The sequence below is a fragment of the Anarrhichthys ocellatus genome, unplaced genomic scaffold, assembly GCF_004355925.1.
Source record: "Anarrhichthys ocellatus isolate YVR2014 unplaced genomic scaffold, GSC_Weel_1.0 scaffold5, whole genome shotgun sequence".
Lineage (NCBI taxonomy): Eukaryota > Metazoa > Chordata > Actinopteri > Perciformes > Anarhichadidae > Anarrhichthys > Anarrhichthys ocellatus.
The window spans coordinates 2,382,850-2,401,859 of NW_022280035.1; the positions used below are offsets into that span (position 1 = coordinate 2,382,850).

General features: G+C 43.9%; 2 protein-coding genes across 2 annotated transcripts; one reads left to right on the top strand and one right to left on the bottom strand.

The window, feature by feature from the left end:
- Nucleotides 1–8: 8 nt before the first annotated feature.
- On the bottom strand, nucleotides 9–4,701 carry fbxw12 (F-box and WD repeat domain containing 12). Its single transcript, XM_031845559.1, has 11 exons — nucleotides 4,627–4,701; nucleotides 3,739–3,906; nucleotides 3,608–3,645; nucleotides 3,147–3,313; nucleotides 2,931–3,055; nucleotides 2,060–2,266; nucleotides 1,809–1,973; nucleotides 1,470–1,680; nucleotides 680–861; nucleotides 452–582; nucleotides 9–354 (listed from the first exon to the last, which is right to left on the bottom strand). The coding sequence occupies exons 2-11, from the start codon at nucleotides 3,835–3,837 to the stop codon at nucleotides 255–257; spliced, it is 1,425 nt and encodes a 474-aa protein (XP_031701419.1). The 5' UTR covers nucleotides 3,838–3,906; nucleotides 4,627–4,701; the 3' UTR covers nucleotides 9–254.
- On the top strand, nucleotides 4,613–12,745 carry wnt7ab (wingless-type MMTV integration site family, member 7Ab). Its single transcript, XM_031845560.1, has 4 exons — nucleotides 4,613–4,974; nucleotides 5,587–5,813; nucleotides 8,438–8,709; nucleotides 11,002–12,745. Exons 1-4 carry the CDS (start codon nucleotides 4,904–4,906, stop codon nucleotides 11,482–11,484), a joined length of 1,053 nt encoding a protein of 350 aa, XP_031701420.1. The 5' UTR covers nucleotides 4,613–4,903; the 3' UTR covers nucleotides 11,485–12,745.
- The last annotated feature ends 6,265 nt before the right edge of the window (nucleotides 12,746–19,010 follow it).

Sequence of the window (19,010 nt, forward strand, 5' to 3'; positions counted from 1 at the left end):
ACATACATACACTCAACATACCTCAGCTTTAAAAGAACAGTATCCCCCCCTTATATCCTTACAGACTTTTTTCACACAGTGTTTAAATGCCTTTCCCATAACATAGAGTTTCTCATCTGTAACAAGTCTTACATTCTGTTTTCTGTAAATGTAGACAAACCAAAGAACACCCAATTGTCTGCACATATGATGAACAGTTCATAATAAAAGCAAATGTTCCTCCTTCCAGTGGGTCGTGCGAACTACTTGTAGGCTTAGGAGGTGAAGGAATACGCCTTTAAGACGTCTTTCCCGTCTTTTCCTTCTGCTGAGGCCACAACGCTGGAGTAGTCACAGGCGACGTGAGTGAACCCTCTAGAAAACAGGCATACGAAGCGTAAGAAGAATTAGGAAATGCCTGTATTCAGGCTGTTGCATTGACTCGGCTGATTGTTGATACAGAGAACAGTACCTGGACACTGTGTGAGAGCCTCCCAGGAGGTGGTATCGGCTCTCCAGGGTCAACCCCTGGTCTCGGTCATTCCTCCATGTCAGCACTCGTAAGGAGAGGTCCTGAGATGCCGTCACCACACGAAAGCTATCCTGTAAACATGAAGACATTTATACTTGGCTCTTTTCACACAGGTGGTGTGTGTCGGGATTTATCTCTTTTTAAAGTCCAAATGAGAAAAGAACCCACCACACACATAGAAGAGATGGCCATAGTATGCTCCTTAAAGCTGGCGAGCAGGGCTCCTTTCAGAGAGTAGACCCACAGCTCCTGACCAGCGGCCATCACTAGGCAGTTGCTGTCCTTGGCCGCTAGATGGATGTGTGAGGACCGTTGGTTGAGTGTCAAGGGGAAGGACTCCACCTGCTGGACTAAGATGAGACTCAAAATCATACCAGCACAAGCCAACAACAATATATAGGGAAAGAAAATCTACTTTTTAAACCCCTAAAATATAGATTTCAGGATATATTATGGGATATTAAGCTTACAACCAGTTTATCATATATATTCTCAATTCATATTTACCTGCACGTCCTAAGATATTACGCACTGCAACATGAAATAAACTGGGACACATTTAGAATGGTTATGTTTAAAACTGTGAAATGGTCTATATATTAAATAATTGTGACATCACAGCGTATGGAAATCCTGACTGCTCGTTTAAAGGCACAGCGTCTGAATATGGGATGTGTGTGTTTCTCCACGGAGTGAGCTTTTCGATACTTTTACAGTATTTATAAAACACTTAGACCTGCTTAATAATAAGCATGCAAATCTTACTTTTACAATGTGGAACCTTTAAATTCCGCGGTAGATGTGTTAGAAAATCGAACAGTATTTGTACCAGCTGCTTAGTTAATGGTGGGTTTTCCTACAATGATTCACCAGCTGCAACGTTTCTAATGGCTAATATGAGATTCAGTAGCACATTCAAAGCATATCAGAGTCAACCGGCACATTTCTCAGTCCTCACCCTGGATCTCTGACTTGTACTTAGTCTTTTTAATGCTGACATCGAAGACAGTGAGGGCTCTGTTGTTTGGCCGCTCGTTGTGGTGGATGATGGCCAGTCTGGCAGGCTGGGTGGGTATGAAGACAGCAGCCTGGCACCCAGTGACTGGCACAGACTGGCACAGAGGGTCCTCGTCCTCAGACGGCGAGGTCAAACTCTCAGCGTAAATCACCTGCCAACAAACCAAACAACATGAATCTACAAAATGTTTCTTTCCAACTGTGACATTTGCCCCGAGGTAATGAGGTAATGAGGTAATGAGGTAAAAGGAAACAGAGCAGGAAACACACACATGAATACCTTTGGACTTAAATCAAGATTGTCCTCGTTTCCAGCAGTGATCCATTTCTTGTCCGGTGAAACCAGTAATGTGTTGACATTAAAGCTGTCGCACACCATCACGCTGGACTTTCGAGTCAAAGCTGAGTCAGCTAGTGTGCACACAGATCCCTGACTGGTCCCAACCTGGAGGAGAATATGATGAGCAGCACATGTTACTTTACTATGAATAAAATGCTTTAATATTATACAGAAACTCTGAAGTTACTTACAGTCAGAAACCAGTTGTTGTCGATGTTGTACTGAAGTAATGTACAGCGTGGAGAACCAGTAGAGAAGGAGGCCACCTCCTGGCCGGTCCGACCTCGCCAGGTCTTGATGAGGCCTGTGGAGTCGGCTGTGATCACCACTTCATGCTGTTCATCACTCACAATCGCTGTTAAAGGCCCCTGCACGGGACTGCACCACAGGAGTTCACCCTGAGAGAAACAAAGGTGCAACGTGAGCTTAATGCCTCGGGGGACGACATTTATTCCAGTCGCTTGCTTACTTTCAACCAAGGAGAGGAAACTATCGGGGGAAATCAGTTTGCATTGCAGTGGGATGTGACTGCAGTACATTTGTGGACTCACAGCATGTGCGAGTAAAGTTGACGTTTACATGTTTTGTTGAGCATTGCCTGTAAATACTGCACAGAAGTCATACAATCAAACTCTGTGCCTCCAAACAAGCATAGATACTTAAAGGAACAGTGTGTAGAATGTAAGGAGATCTACTGGCAGAAATGGAATATAAAACGACTCCACTTCTCACTTGATTGATTACCTCAGTAAACATTGTAAACATGTAAACATTATGGTCAAAATGCTAGTTTCAAGTCTTCTTCAATACAGCATGATGTTCATTTAGTAAAGTATGGTCCATTTAGATTCAAATAGAGCATAAAGCAGGGGATGTTTTAGGGCGGGCTTACTGTGATTGACAGGTCGCTGCCGCTACTAGAGCGTCTCGACGTCACTCCTCCACATTCCAAATATGGCAACTTCTTAATTGGTCGCAAAAAGCGCCACATCCTACACACTGCACCTTTAACACGAGTGCACTGAGAATGCACGATGATACGCTGAAGGTGTCGGCACTTGCATTTTGGATGTTCCATGCTCGGACTGTGCCATCGGTAGACGCGCTGCACACTGTGGAGCTGCTGTTCCAGATGTCAGGATGCTGAGCTGAATTTCCCTGCAGGTATGTAAACCCTACCACCCTGCCTGATGGACAGCATGTCAGATGGAAACATCAGATGAGGGACTTCATGAAGTCATGCAAAGGACATTCCAAAGAGAGAGAGAGACGGCATACCTGTGTGTCCTCGCAGGCTTTTGCAGGTGTAACCTCCTGACCTGCCTTTCGTCATCTTCGTCTCTAAGTGGCAACGTCGCAGGAAGTATCTCTTCCACGAGTGAGTCACCCGTTCACTCCCCAAGACAGCAAGGTTACAGAAACTCCAGCGCTGCAGACACATCCTCCTGAGCAGAGCACAGAAATGGATATTTTGAAATGTTTTGATATGAAAGATTATTCACAGAAGAGATGCACAGATACTGATATCGGCCCGATACTATCAATGACAGCAGGAGAATCTAGTCTAGGATACTCACAATTCAGTAGATTTATATCTACTTTCATCAGTGAGCCATTGTGAACCCCTTTGACTACAGCAATGACTTAACAGAGATTTATTTCAAAGAAAATGTTGGACACTGCCACTTTAACAAAGTTTAAATTCATAAGACAGAGATGGAAGTATAGACACGTCTCACCTCCACAGCCAAGCAGTCTCTGCAGCGTCATTCCAATCCTGAAAACACATCATTGTAATCAGACAGAAAGTTCTTAATGAGCTAGCTCTTATTGCACGTGAGCTACTTCCGCAAGTGTTGACACTCCTCACCTGACACACGGCGGAGGCACGGATCAAATCCTCCTCAGTCAGGAAAGTAAAAATATGAATGAGGCAATCACCGATCAAGTGCGGGTGATGAAGATCCATACTGACATCAATAATGTTGCGCCACCTCAACAACTATTTCCCGTCACAGTGACAGCGAACAGGTCCAAACTACGGAAAGCATACAGGGACAAGGAAGGTTTGTTTCGCTTTTCTTCCCGGCTGCAGTGGCTTCACTCCGCCACTAGGTGTCGCCATTGTAAAAGGCAGGTGATCCGGAGACATGTCCGGGACAGAGACGCACAACAGGTAGCGCGCACAGGATATACAACTGAGAAGTGGATGAATTCTACTTTTAAATATGAAAAAACGTAACTGAAAAAATGTATTCAATATCTTAAACGTGTGACTTAACCACCTGTTACCTGGGAGAAAAGAAAATGTCATTCAGTCTATTATGAGGCAGCCTAAATATGAATCTAATTAAAAACAAGTCAGTGCTCTTTATTTAAAAATTGTTTTATCTGCAACTTTTTTGTAATGCTCCATTTTTTTTTTTTTTTGCAAGTGTGGAAAAAATACGAGTAAATCAAGTGAAGCAAAACTGATAACATCTGCATAAAATATAAGCTTCACATTGGGATGAGTCCTGACCCACTTAATAACAAGCCATCCCAATCAGTCAAGGTGAATTCACAGCACAAGAGAGTGTGTGTGTGCGTGTGTCTATATTTGTGTGTGTGTGTGTGCGCTGAGATTCAGCCCTGGCGGGATTCTTCAGCAGGGCCTCATGTCTCCTGTGAACACGCCCCAGATAGATGAGCCAGATATATAGCCAAGACCTGCGGGTAGCAGAGGAACTGTGAGAAAGACATAATCGTACTTGCTCACCCCAAGGGTTACCTGTGACACCCTCGCAATGACAAGAAGGCCCAGCGAAAGGGGGCCACGTACAGGGAGTTTGGATACCAACCTAACCGGCAATTTGTAAAAAAGAAAAAAAAGGTTGTTTTTTTTCTCTCCTGAGCGCGTACTATTTTTTGATGCTCTTCGTCATTTTTGGAGTTCCTTTGGAGTTACCTGTGGGCTGTGATCGATCGGAGAATAAGCGAACCGAGTTATTCATCAGCTCTGCAGATCGTTGCATGAAACTGAGAGCGGGGCCGCAATGAGTCGGAGAACACGACGCTGGATTCTAAGAGTTTTACTTTCTCTGGGAATTGTTTATTTGAAAATTGGGTGAGCTGCGCTTATTTGACTTTTCTTAGGTTTGTTGTAGATTATTCTCGAACACAAAGGACTTTTAGCGACTGACGGATGGTATTGAGACTTTATCTGTGAGCACCTTGTATTCCATGTTTGTGGTGATTTTATGAATAAATAATAAAACATTAGGGGAAGAGCGTAAATGTATCTAAAGTAGACCCGTGGCAACTCTTCATTATGACCAGTCATGCCATTTCCATCATTATGACTTTAAATTATGGTAAAACGCATACTGGCATAATAATTAAAACTTTATTTAACTTAAATAATGAGTCTAGTTGTGCCCCATAGCCCAAATATCTCTTCTAAAGTGGAACAGATACGTTTGTTGATAATATACTGTTAATATGCATGATAACAGAGTTAATTTATTTTCCATAGGAATACATTTCATGTTGGATTGTGACCATCAGCTATGCTACTATTTAATAAAGAAAACAGTGGAACCGGATATTTATTCAAATGTTATTCATACACTTTAGGGATAAAAAAAAAAAAAAAACCGACTCAAACTAACAAAACAAAAACATAAGAATGGGGCGAAAAAAAAAATTGTTCTCAGTCATATCCATCTTCCATTCACAGTGGCTTCTCGTCGGTGGTGGCCCTAGGTGCGAGCATAATCTGTAACAAGATCCCCGGTTTGGCCCCCAGACAGCGGATAATCTGCCAGAGTCGCCCCGATGCCATTATCGTCATCGGAGAGGGAGCCCAAATGGGCATCAACGAGTGCCAGTTTCAGTTCAAAAACGGGCGCTGGAACTGCTCTGCGCTCGGAGAGAGAACAGTCTTCGGCAAAGAGTTGAAAGTGGGTATGTTGCTGTCTGTTAACGTTTGTTCACGGTTTGAAACCCCCCCCCCCCCCCCCCCAGCAGTTAACACAGTTTATCAAACACCTTGCACTTCAATGCGTAATGTGTGCGCATTGTGCGTAAAATGCGCACCCAGTCTTTATCTCTGGCTCTTTTATGCTTTTCCTTTAAAAATAGTTAATATTCACAAATAATTACGAGATTGAGGCCTATATCAACGAGTCAAATTATGACCTGATGCCTTGTAAAGATAAAAAAAAAAAATGGCATTGACGTGCATCCTTTCCCACATGTCTCACAAAATATAATCTAATAGCAGATACTCTTGATCTCCAGTCAACACCTGCACCAGACAACACCAACTTTTTCTGCATATTAAATGATCATCTGCCCTGCATTATTGCATCCATAGCACAAGGAGTCAGTGTCATTTACATCAGGCCTAGTTTTTGCTCCAACCTCTTCATTGAGTGGGGCTTTTCTGTAAAAGCTATCTGCAGCCAGCACTGTAACAAAGCTCTCGTGAATGTTGGCAGCCTTTTCTTTTCAGCCCGGCAGAGTCTCCGGAGACACATTTTCACTGGTCTTTATCCCGTCCAGTGATGGGTGCTGTGGCTCTCACTGTTAGGACGTAGATCTTACCACGGGTATAAGTTACAGCGGGGCAAAGCCGAGAGGAAAGCAAGACCTGAGCGTACTAAATTAGAGAAACAAATTAGTTCAAATCGGTGTTCCTGAGACCAAATTCTGCAATAAAGAGTGGATGAACCTCAGTGGATTCTTAAATTATGGCTGGAGTTTTGTGGCTCATCTGTTGGCTACTATGAACTGCAAAGTGGATAAAAGATACTGAGGATATCGATCACAGGAGCACCTCCTTTTAATGAATTATAATGATATTTTGAGTAATGATGCCTTTATGGCGACAGTGGCGCTTGATAACCACAGAAGATGCTCTGTAAAAACCACATAAATTAAAATAATTAAAATATATTTGAGTTCTGCCAGAACTATTTATGTTCAACAAAGAATCCAAACACCCTTTTACACAATGCTCAGTAGCTTGTACCAGCTGTTTGAGAGAAAGGATTATCTCTAGTGGTGTTTGACAATCTGTTCCTTTATGAATGAGTGGTTGGAGCTCATCAACAGCCCGGGTTTGTGTTCCCAAGACAGGAGTTTAAGTTCTAGTGTGTGGACAGCCGTACCAAATAGATTGGATTCACCGATCAGATTAGCGTCGAAGGCCAGTGGTTGTAAATGAATGCCATTGTTGATGCCCAGGCTGTGAGTGGAGCTGCGCAGCTCGCAATTGTTCTCAAAGCGAAGGAGGAGTGACCCGGGCACTGACATAATCCTCACGGGTGATGCAAGATGCATCAGCTTTGAGCGATTTTAGGCCTCAGCTGTGTTTGCACTCGAACTTTGTAGTTACACTAAGCTGTGCGAGGTTATGGGTGCATATACAGAGGCTGAGAGAGGGATGAAAGAGAAACAAACATGGCAGAAATAACAGCGAACAGCGAACATCTAGTTCAGCTTAACCAGGCTTTTTTCCGTCCTCTCGTTTTAATATGTTCCACCTCTCATTACAAGGTGAGGAGGAATTCATACCATCCCTTGTGCGGTGAACTCATGCACTCAGAAGTGCAAGGGGAAAAATTAACAACGGTGCAGTCAGAACTGACAGACACACCTTCTTTTTTGGCTCGGTGCCCATCAAGTCTATAAAAACGTCCACATAATTGATGCCTCAATACGAGTTTTTTTTTTTTTTTGTTTTTTTTCCCCCCCCCCAATGGCAAGGGCACGCATCCAAGATGTTTATCAAAAACATGGCAGCTCTACATAGTGAACCGGGTGGCAGGAGGAAGCACAGAGTAGGTATGATGTTTGTTTTGAACAAAGACACGAGGAGTTTATGTACACATAGGTATGCTGGGTGTTATAACCAGGAGTTTCCTGTTGGAAATTAGAATATGCTACTTGTTGATCAAGGATATGAATATTACATTATGGGCTGTTTCACATTGGCTCAGAAGGGGAATATATATTGCTTAGTTAGCATTATATAAAGCTGTGAATATCACGATTGTGCTTTTTTCTCGGCTCCTTATTTGACTGGAGATCTTTGCTGCAGGATCGGTCTGTATGAGTCCTGTCAGATTAGCCTTTAGTTATTTGCCGATATTTCCCCGAGCGTGTAAATGATTTGTTAGCTGGACTTGGTCGAGATAACAGGCAGGAGGAAGATTCTGATGTCAGTGCCTTATGAGTCTACACAGAATGGGACAGTTTCTGAGCGGATCAATAGCCCTTCCTTGTCGACAGCCCTCTTATTCATACCGCTTTGTTGACTATACCACCCGGTGGCCATTTTGGTTCATGGGCAGGACAGTTTCCAGGTCAGGTTTCAAAACACTGCAGCCCTTGAGTGAATATGTCAGCCAGACTGTGATATAAGCACACATACTGTTAATAATTAATCTTCAAAATCCCCTCACGTACTTATTGCATTTCCCTTAAACTGGAGGAAAAACACCATGACATGCTCTATTTAAAACAAATAAATCTCCTGCAACATTTTATTCATCCCCCTCTTTTTTTCCTCTGCCCCGCTATAGGTAGCAAGGAGGCTGCGTTCACCTACGCCCTCATCGCAGCTGGGGTGGCCCACGCCATCACAGCGGCCTGCACACAGGGCAACCTGAGCGACTGTAGCTGTGATAAGGAGAAGCAGGGCTTCTACAGCAAAGACCAAGGCTGGAAGTGGGGAGGCTGCTCGGCCGACATCAGCTACGGCCTGGGCTTCTCCAAAATATTCATCGACGCCCGGGAGGTCAAACAGAACGCGAGGACGCTCATGAACCTCCATAATAACGAGGTGGGACGCAAGGTAAGTGATTAGCAACGGGGTTACGTCTGTTTGGTCGGCACAGTGACTTTATCAGATCACAGAATCTGATCCCATCAAGGCACAGAGAATATAAAGCAAAGACTGAAAATGACGGTGAACTAAACTAAACTAGTTTAAGCCTGAACTGAGTAACTACTAAAGGTCTTTGCCGTGATGTGGTGTCGATTACCGGTATTGACGATAACCATGATATTTAAAAAACAAAATATTGATATACCAATAATAACATATGATAATATCATGTAAATGTACCAGGGCCTCTTAAATCCTTTCCGTCTCTTTCCTTTCTCAATTTTTTGGACAGTTGTGATCACAAACTCTCTCTCTATCTCCTGTATTGTGACTGTGATTCATTAGACACAAAAAAGAGACAAAATGCACAATAAACAAAGTTAAAGATGAGTTTGACTGATCGTGATAAAATCACCATTGCGAATTCTCTTGGCCACGCTAATCGCGGAGTGATAATCTGATATCGTGACAGCGCTACAGTATAGTGTGGGTGAACCTTGCCAAAGATCTGGGCAGCGGGGCCAAGACTGAACAAGCAGTGGAATAAAAGGCTGCTTTTAAGGGAAGAGCTGTCTAAGTGGCCGGGTTTGATTACAACCCAGATCTATGCACTGGAAAACAGATTGACACTGTACAAAAAGGCATTAGCTGGGACGGTACACAGTTACCTTTCATGGCAACCCCCACCTACAATCAGGTGCAATGTGTTTGTACATGCACCATGGGGGGGGGGGGGGGGGGGGGGGTTACTGTTTGGTTAGTGCAGTTACATGTACTCCATCTGCATGCCACATTTTTAATTCAGTCATTGGATCTTCATCAAGTGAAAATCAATTTTAATATACCTTGCAAATTGGCAAGGTATATAGTCACTGTCGAACCCCACTGCAAAGGGGCCTTATGAAAACGAAGCGACAACAACGGCGTCATGAGGACCGGACGGTTTTCATGATGTGTGGAGCTGCTCGTTTGATGCCTTTTCTGCATGCATGGCTGCAGAGCGCTGCAGAGTGACAAAGAGACTCCAGTCAGTCTAGAGGTTAGAGATTGAGTGGAATAATGTGTCAAACAGTCAAAGTGAGGTTGGTGTTTGTGAAGAATAGAGAAGCAGCTTTGCCCAGGTTTAGTCATATCCCTCTCTCTCTCTCGCTCTCTCTCTGTGTCTCACTGGGCCAAATAGCCTAATTCACACAACCAACACGTCCATCCCCATGCCGGCTGAAAAGCCTCCCTCCGCAGAGACCATCTCCTACGTGCGTCTCAGCACCATGAATTCCAATTGGCTTATTTGGACAGCTAAATTGCCTCCCAGGAGTGAAAAAAGACTGTACTGGTGGATTCACAACTTTGCTACTTCTTCTTTTCTGCTAATAAAAAGGCCTCTCTGTTGTTTGTTAGTCCCCCCCCCCCTCTCCTTTATTTATGCTAATCAAAAGCGGTGACACCGAGCAGGAGCGCCGCTCACGGCTCCCCGGGTCGAAGACGTCCAGACAAAGGCTGTCACAAGTGTTGGTCACGGAACAACTGATGGATTAGCGAGTTGAAGCCCAGGGTTTTATGAAGCGGTTTGCTCAAGGGAAACCTTGTTTTCCTTGGTTCTTGTTCACACGTCTGTGTTTTACAGTTTACTTGCCAAGAACACAGACGCATAAATATCTCGTCAACGGCTTCGGGAGACCATATCGCATACAGAACTCCGGAGCATTTTAAACAAAGGGAAAATTGCAATTGACCTTGTTGCTAAAGGAAATTCCAGTTGCAGTCAATGGCACTTCTCATTGTCATCAGCTCAGGGTTTAGCAGTAATCCTAGTCACTCGGCGCCTTGTACAGTCACTCTTGACATTTGTGTGCTGTGTGTGGTAACTACACACACAGAGCCTGAAATCTGATACATTATTTTGGCTTCTGTGTGTACGGTATCACACAGCTATGCGGCGGGGCCGTATTTAATCCCCAACCACGGTGTATTTGTCAGTCACGTTGTTATTAAGTTGCACATTTGTCTCGAGGTGCAGGAGTTGAAATGCGAATTGACAGTTTGAAATCCACCGGGGGTTCCAAAAAAAATTCATTGAAATATAACGCAATTTGTTTAGCAGGTAAAATCATTATTATAGTAAACTGCATGGTAATTGGTTTTAATTATCCAGTACGGCTGTTATTAATCTATCACCAGAGTGTATTTATCACTCATCATTGGAGTGTTTTCACAGTTGCCGGTTGTTACGACGTTACTGAGTTGTTTTTCTGTGTCTAGGTCCTGGAGAAGAGCATGCGACTGGAATGCAAGTGTCACGGCGTCTCGGGCTCCTGCACCACCAAAACCTGCTGGACTACACTTCCCAAGTTCCGCGAGATCGGCTACATTCTCAAGGAGAAGTATGCCCACGCCGTGCACGTGGAGCCAATCAAAGCCAGCCGCAACAAGCGCCCTAAATTCCTCAAGATCAAGAAGCCTTACTCTTACCGCAAGCCCATGGACACGGACCTCGTGTACATAGACAAGTCGCCCAACTACTGCGAGGCGGACCACGTGACGGGGAGCTTGGGGACACAGGGCAGGGTGTGCAACAAGACGATGATGCAGCACATCAGCGGCTGCGACTTGATGTGCTGCGGCCGCGGGTACAATACGCACCAGTACTCCCGCGTCTGGCAGTGCAACTGCAAGTTCCTGTGGTGCTGCTATGTCAAGTGCAACACCTGCAGCGAGAGGACAGAGGTGTACACATGCAAATGAGAGTATTTATTGGATGGCGTGTGTGTGATGAGACGTGTGTGAGTTCTTGTGTTCACGGACAAACTGGAACTTTTGCATGAAGGCTGTTCTCGCAGTCTTTTCATACAAGAGGAGGAACTACTGTGCTGTGTATACAGGAAGCTGAAGACGGGGCGTCGTGATTCTTTTGCACACAAAGCTCCTCACCCCTCTTCTTGGACTGATGTCGAAAAAGTGACACCGTTAAGAGAAAAAAAAACAAAAAAAAAAAAAACACTGTACCCTGGCACGTGGGATGGGGTGCCAAACATCAAAAAAAAATTTAAGCTATATGGACATTTAGGAAATGGACTTTGCCAATGCAAATGAATTGTGGTGGACGTGATCGCTGGGCAGGACACTCTGCTGTAGTTCTCGCACTGTGCTCAGATGAAATGACACTTGGCCATTTGGAATATTTAACATACTGTATGTAGAGAATGAAAATAATTAATATTAATTTATTCTATAAAAACAAACTACTGATTCATCCATTATGGATAACTAAATGTTGGGTTTTAGTTTATTAAGGCGATAAAAACCTGTCCACACTCTTGTTAACACACTGGATTTGAATTTGCCTGGAATAATAATGTGTTTTAGAATAATGTTGCTCCAGATGAAACCGCTGTAGGCCGCTCACATTGACCTCCTGACCTTGTCTTCCCCTCTGTTTGCTGCTAGTCTGGAGAATCCCACTTGTTGAGGTCAAAGGCTGTACGCTCTACTGACTGCCTTCAGTGGCATCGCCTACGTCAAGCTGATTTAGCTCAACAGGACTTATTCGCCGATCAAAAACACAGGCACATTTTCCACTTCCATTTTGGTAAATATTGGTTCAGAGAGTATATTTTGTAAAAGCCTATTTTTATATGAATGTCTTATTTATATCTTTTGCATATTCAATGTCAAGTTCTGAGACCCGTTTTTAAATCCCTGTGGAAAAAAAAAGCTGATATATGTAAGTTGGCCCCTGCTGTCACTGCCATAGTTGTATATTGTAAGTGATAGAAGCTGTTCATTTGTGTCTGTGTTCAAACATCTGTGTTTACTGCGTTTCATGACTACTACTGATGGAATACAGGAGCAGAATAACACTAACAAGACGTGATTCCCGTTATTGCTTCCTCATACATGCAAGTCTCACTCCGATCGTGGCAAAAGAACAGATGGGAATGCCATAAAGAAAAAGACCAATGGAGAACAGTTGTGATGTGCTGTAAATGGCGAGATAGAAATGACGATTGAAATTGAGCAAAAGGAATATCGACTTTAACATTTTCTTGCCATAAAACAGTCAAGCTATTGAACTTTTATGACAATAAATTTCCTCAATTGGTCATTCTATAGGTATGAATTAACCGTTAACCGAGTAATTACTTACACTTTCAAACGAACACAAGTGTAAATCTTTATAAATGGCAGCCACAGAGTGGTTTACATCATCATCAGGCAATCATACGACAATATCATACGGTCACCATGGAAATAAATCTGCTCTCAAAGTGCTTCTCCTACAAGTACAATGTGTGCAACACTGGGCCGCAGAGAGAGAGATGTCCTTTCAGGGGAGAAAGTTATTCAGGCTTAATTGAGGGCCCATCTTGCAGACTGGGAAGCAGTTGAACGTGTCAGAGGAGAAAAGCGTTTGTGCCCTAATGGTAGGGCACCGGAGTAATTAATGAGACCGGTCGGTGCAGACTGTCACGGAGATGACTTGCTCAGTCGTGGGAGTGGGAGCCTGTCAGGTGATAGATGACTCGCACATCTGCTTCATTCACTCCTGGGCCACTAGTTGCTACAACAACTCCAGCGCGGCCGAGAAAATGCAGGGCAGTCTCCAAGAGAGGCCGGCCGACGTGTCAGGGAAATGTTAACGATGCTAAAGCCCACAGTCGTTACAGATTCCACTGTCATTGGGCCTGGAAGTGGAGCGGGGAGACGGGCCTGAGGTGTTGACAGAAAACCTGCTTCCAATAATCTCCTGGGATTGATAAATGCAGCCCGTAAAGTTTTCACCTGTGCTGTGTTTTAGAACATTCCCACGTGGCCGGTTCTTTTTCTTCTTGTTAAAAAAAAACAAAAAAACTTTTCCCCCCAGTAAAAGCAGAGACACATGAGGTTTCATTTACAGTAGATTAGCCGTATCACGTGTCATTGGCAGTGATAATCGGCCCACAATGAATAGAGAAAAAGGGCGTGGGGGGGGATCATGACAGAGGCTCGTCTCTGTCCGACAAAAGCTTTCAGCTTACATAATATTGATACAAAAGACTCACGCATATGAAAAGGCAGCTGCTCCAAAAGCTCTGGTTAAACCTAAACTAGGGTTTTGTGCGTGTGAGACGCACACCACATTATCTCACCAACAAAACACTCACACCTCAGAGTCCTTTATATGTGTCACTTATTGACTTCCACTGGCGGCGATCTAACTTCTGAATGGCAAGGTTTGTGTGGACACTTTTAAATGTGGTGCTCTAAAGGTTACAAAGTGCCCTTAAAGTTTCCACTAATTAGTCAGATTAATCAGAAGGATTTACCATTAAACCTCGGGTGCTAATATTTACAGCAGAACATCCTTTTTTTTTTTTTTTTTTTTAAACAGACAATGTAGTTCAACTTCTGTTCCAGGTAATCCACCTGCATTGTTTTCCAGTCAGGTGCAAAAACCACCACCACACAGAGGCCGCAGTCACTTCATCCCCATTGAGTCACAAGCACAAAGTACCACCTTCTTTGATATCGCAGCCCGTGTCAGACACCCGTCAGGATCACTGAAATGCTAATTATACTCTTAGCCGTGTTTCTCCATAAACAGGACTGGGCCCATGCCAAGATGTTCAGGGGGTGTAATATCCGTGTTGCTGTGGAGTGGGGTTGCGTTACCCTTTGGAGTTTTGTTTATAAGAACACACACACAAGCAGACACACACACACACACACACACACACACACACACACACACAACACCTGCAGTAGTTGGAAATTGGTGGTAGCAGTAGATTTATGGTTGGTAGTCTGGCTCGCTCCCCGTGTTATTACTGGAGGCCTGCCACAGCTTCCCTATCTGCTCCCATGACCCGTTACATCAGGACTCCAGCCGCTCCAGCCGGCAATTAGCGTCAGCGCCAACAATGAGTCTTTTAACACATATTTAAGCAAGATCCATCCTGCTCTCCGTTTTATCATTAGATCGGCCTCGACTGCACCGGGGATCAGATTTATTTCTGGAATTGAACTCTTGATGCAGAAGATTTGTTGAAGCCAATGATTTGATTCAGGATTTGTATTTCCAAGTCATCTCATGAACTGAAGATGGGACTTCTTTGTACAGTCTGTTCTCTTTTAGTGTCTGCATGACAGCATTAAAGTTACCCATCAGAAAACAGACAGCATCTTGTGTTTGCTTTTCCAGAGACGACTGAAAATATACCACCAATGAAGGAGGAAATGACTCATAATTTCACGGTAAAAGAGTTGTTAAATCATATATTTTACAAGGCCTTCATTAACACAAGGCTGTGTGTGTGTGCACCATTCTGTTTCAACAGCTTCCAACGTTTCACTCAAACAAGTGGACAGCACTAAAGACAATAATTTGAAGGAGGAGGAGGAGGAGCGAGAAAATGTGCTCTCCAGTTTTTTCTCTCCCCTTCGCTCTCTCCAACCATAAATCTTCTGACACATGATTCTGTCAGTCATACTTTTGTTTTTCCTCTGGTTGAGACATGCACAAGCACCTGAGCGCCGCACAGTAAATTGCAGAGCACAAGGTTGTCTTTATGCGATTCCAGAGATACTGCACGGGCGCAGAGCTCATTCATGCACTCTCTTAACAGAGTGCTGTTTGAGACTCTGCGATGGAAGCCAGAGATAGCAGACAATATCCACTCCCCGCAAGAGAGATCCACAACAGTTTGGCCCTCACAGGGGGGGGGCTGTCTATCTGACTTCCTATGGCCTAATCTGATATTACAGGTAAACACAGTGGTCAAATAGCTTTGAGGTATTGTCAGTGGCATTAAGGTAAGACTGGATCAGCTCTTGGGGGGATTTTGGAGGAGCCATTTGTGACGATTTGAGCGAACTTACCGGCCCGCTTAACCTGCCTTTGAAATGTGCAATCATGCATCTGAGAAACGGGGTAATGAGAACTTTCAGTGAGTGTGTTAAAAGCAACCTTTGATGGTGTGTGGTGTTGTATCTCGAAATGATCTGAGCACCCCATATGATACTTTTTCCTTGCTTTTGGAGTGGTTTAGAACAGGGCTATAGAGGGCCCTCATACCTGTCCCCCCCTCTCTCCCTCCATCCAGAAGACGTCACCTGAGCCAAGCTTACAGTAATCCTCCGGCGTCTCGACATGGGATGTTTTGAACAAAAACACCAAACTCACTACAACCCCGTAAGACTCAGTGGCGGTTAGGAAAATATCACTGATCTTCTTCCAGCGTCGTGACGGCCCTTCTCTGCCCTTACAGAGCTGGCATCTTCTCTTCTTGATTTGGACAAAACGGCAGGTTCATAATAAATAAGCCGCAGTCTCACTGGTGAGGCTTCACCCCTGATTATGAAATCTTTTCCTCACAAGCGTCCGACTCACCAAGACGCAACTTTCAAGCGAGAATGGAGACAATATCAAAACGAAACCAGAAAGCTCCCGTCTGTGTGTTGGGCAATCGATTAACAAAAGAAAAAGGTGCACAAACATGAAAACATTCTGGATGGTTTCATAGCTTCCAAGCTCCCGTCTCTTGGCAGAACAGCTCAGAGGGAGTTGCAATGAATTCTCTGCTCTTGCATCTTACAACCTGTCCAGGCACGCTCCTAAATGTATCATTGCAGAAAGCTATGAAACAATTTGAGCTGATGCTGCCAGTTTAAATAACTAAACCATGTGGTCAGAGCTATTATACCATTAATCTTCTCCCCCTCTCCACTCATGCTCTGCCAAGAGATGGAAACACCCTCACCCTTCCACCCAAAAGAGGTAAAGAGATACCTGAAAGTGCTTCTTTTGATATGTATCCCACAATGCTGGTGACAAAAGCGTTTTGAAGCCGGGTGCCACAGACCTTTTCAATCATGTTATCTTTCATTTCATTCCCTGCTGCTGGATTGAAACGCATATCCCGGAAAAGACGTTTGCAGGCAAAAGAAATATGTTCTGCACAATTACAATGTGTGCGTATGGGTCAAAGTGGCCTAAGCGTGTGGTTAATTTCATACACAGATGTCATGAACTGTAATAACCACTTGAATAAAGTTTGGCTCCCTGTAAATAATAGTCAGTGTTGGCTGTAAACAAGGTGGAGATGTCTGACAGGTGGTATCTGAGGTCATTCTGTTCATTCCTCTGAACATATTTTTCCACCCGTCACTTCTTCCCCTGCAACACGTGCACAATCAATATTAAGTTCCTAATCCACATTAAAAGGACATGGAATTGAAAGAAGTAATGCGCACCGAGTGACCTCGGAGTCGGTGACAGTGGTAGATGATCCTCCGGTTCAGCGTGGGGTCAGAGGTTTGTCTGTAGGGCAGGGGAACACAGCTGGACGCCCTGCTCCGAGGTCAGCTTCAGTGATGGTAATGAGATAAAGAATAGAACAAAAGGGAAACGGGATAAAGAGAGCAACGGAGGGGAGAGAATCTCACTTTCACTCGCCTTTAATGATTTTACAGAGGCTTTATACCTACAGTACGTTGATTTATGGTTATTGTCATGTTATATTGCCGTTGTTGTCTTTACAATACGGAGCACAGGCAATACAAATGTTTTGTTTTTCCTTTGGCTGGCCATTCATTAGTGAGTGTCTCCTCTTGGCCTAGTTAAATCCAGAATGAAAGCCCGATGGGTAGTGACTCCTGATACTGTGCCAGACAGTGACAAACACCTTAATGGGTTCCTGGCAGGAAGTCTTTAGATTCTTTGCTCTTTCGCAGCCAAAAGAAAAGACCCTGCCGTGCACCGACACGGAAATAGAGTTACATTGCCTACGGTTTGCCGCAAGGAGAAGAGTGTACACATGATCTGGACTATGATCTGATGTCACATGTGACTCCTGCAGAGGGAACAAAAGCAGCCGAAGCATTGTCAGTTGGCACAGAAAACCACAGCGATCGCTTCCATCATAAATCACCGCTCCTCAAAAGGATAGGTGTCTGGTGACAGGAGGAGCAGGCCGAACAATGCCCCGTCTGCTGTGACAGAAACTCGCGTGAACCGAAAGCGGTTCATCGTAACGCCTGGGCTGATGGTTTCTGCTGAGAGGACACTCGCAGAGTGCAGAGAGAATTAGGACGCATTCTTTAAAAACTGAGTTTTCCTCATCTCAAGCCTGATATTACCAGAGGAAATGTACAGATGAACATTACACTTAATTTTGAAACCTTAAAATTCAGTCTCTAATATGTGCATATTAAATTGTTAGTGTGAGAATTTTGAATAATTTTTTGTGTTTATAATGATTTATGAATGTTGATCTAAAATTGCAGGATGGCCAAATCCACATGATAAACAACAAGGAGACTGCATTTATTATAACAGCATTCTCATCTTTTTCCTCTTAAAAACAACAAAATTGTCCAAATGTACCTTTTGAAACCTGAATAACAGATTGTTTTGCCACTTGGAGGCAGTGGAAACAAGCTGTAGACACAACATATTATCACGTTTAGGTAAGTTGATATGGCGAACTGTTAATTACAGTTTCTTGTGTACACATCCAGCAGAAATAGAGCAATCATCAGCATTTATATTTCACTCCTTTCAGCTCTTTTATGGTCTCCACCAACACCTGAGGGAAATATCTGAGACTTTCAACACTCATTCCAACTCGTCACATTCCGACACCATGTCAGACCCCTTGGTGTCCTTTTCTAACACACTGGATATTCTTGTACAGTGTCGCAGTAAACACGTGCTTAATGTTGATGATTCAAAGAGAAACGTTTCGTACTTTTAAGCAACAAATCCGCTTATTTGAGTTTAGGAAAAGGCTGGCTCTTTAGCTGCTAGCTAGTCGCTAACTTCTCTGCTGTTTAGCTGGCAGCATAGGCCTACTCTCAACTTTCTTTGCTGAGGCAGCTGCATGCTATGGTGCTAAACATTACAGCCATCTAAACGATGCTATGAGAGCGAACTAGTAAAGATCAGATCGTAAAACCAAAACATGAGCTGAAAGAATGCAAAAAGCTCACAGAGCTGAGGAGAACTGCAGAGTTGAAGACAATTTTATGTGAGTTTATCATCCATGAGCAACGTAACGGCTGCCCCCTACAGCCAAGGGGCCGGTCTCAAAAAGAGTCTCCTCTGCTGCTCCGGATAACATCGGATCGCAACGTTCTGCACTATTTCTCTGAGAGGAAATAAAAAAAAAAAAAAAAAAAAAGGAAAGCAGAGTCAGAATGTGACAGGTCCGCCGGTGCTCTAATGACAGGTTTATCTTGAAGGGAGACAGAGACAAACATTACCTCAGAGCTGCCTCCTCCAGTTGCCGCTG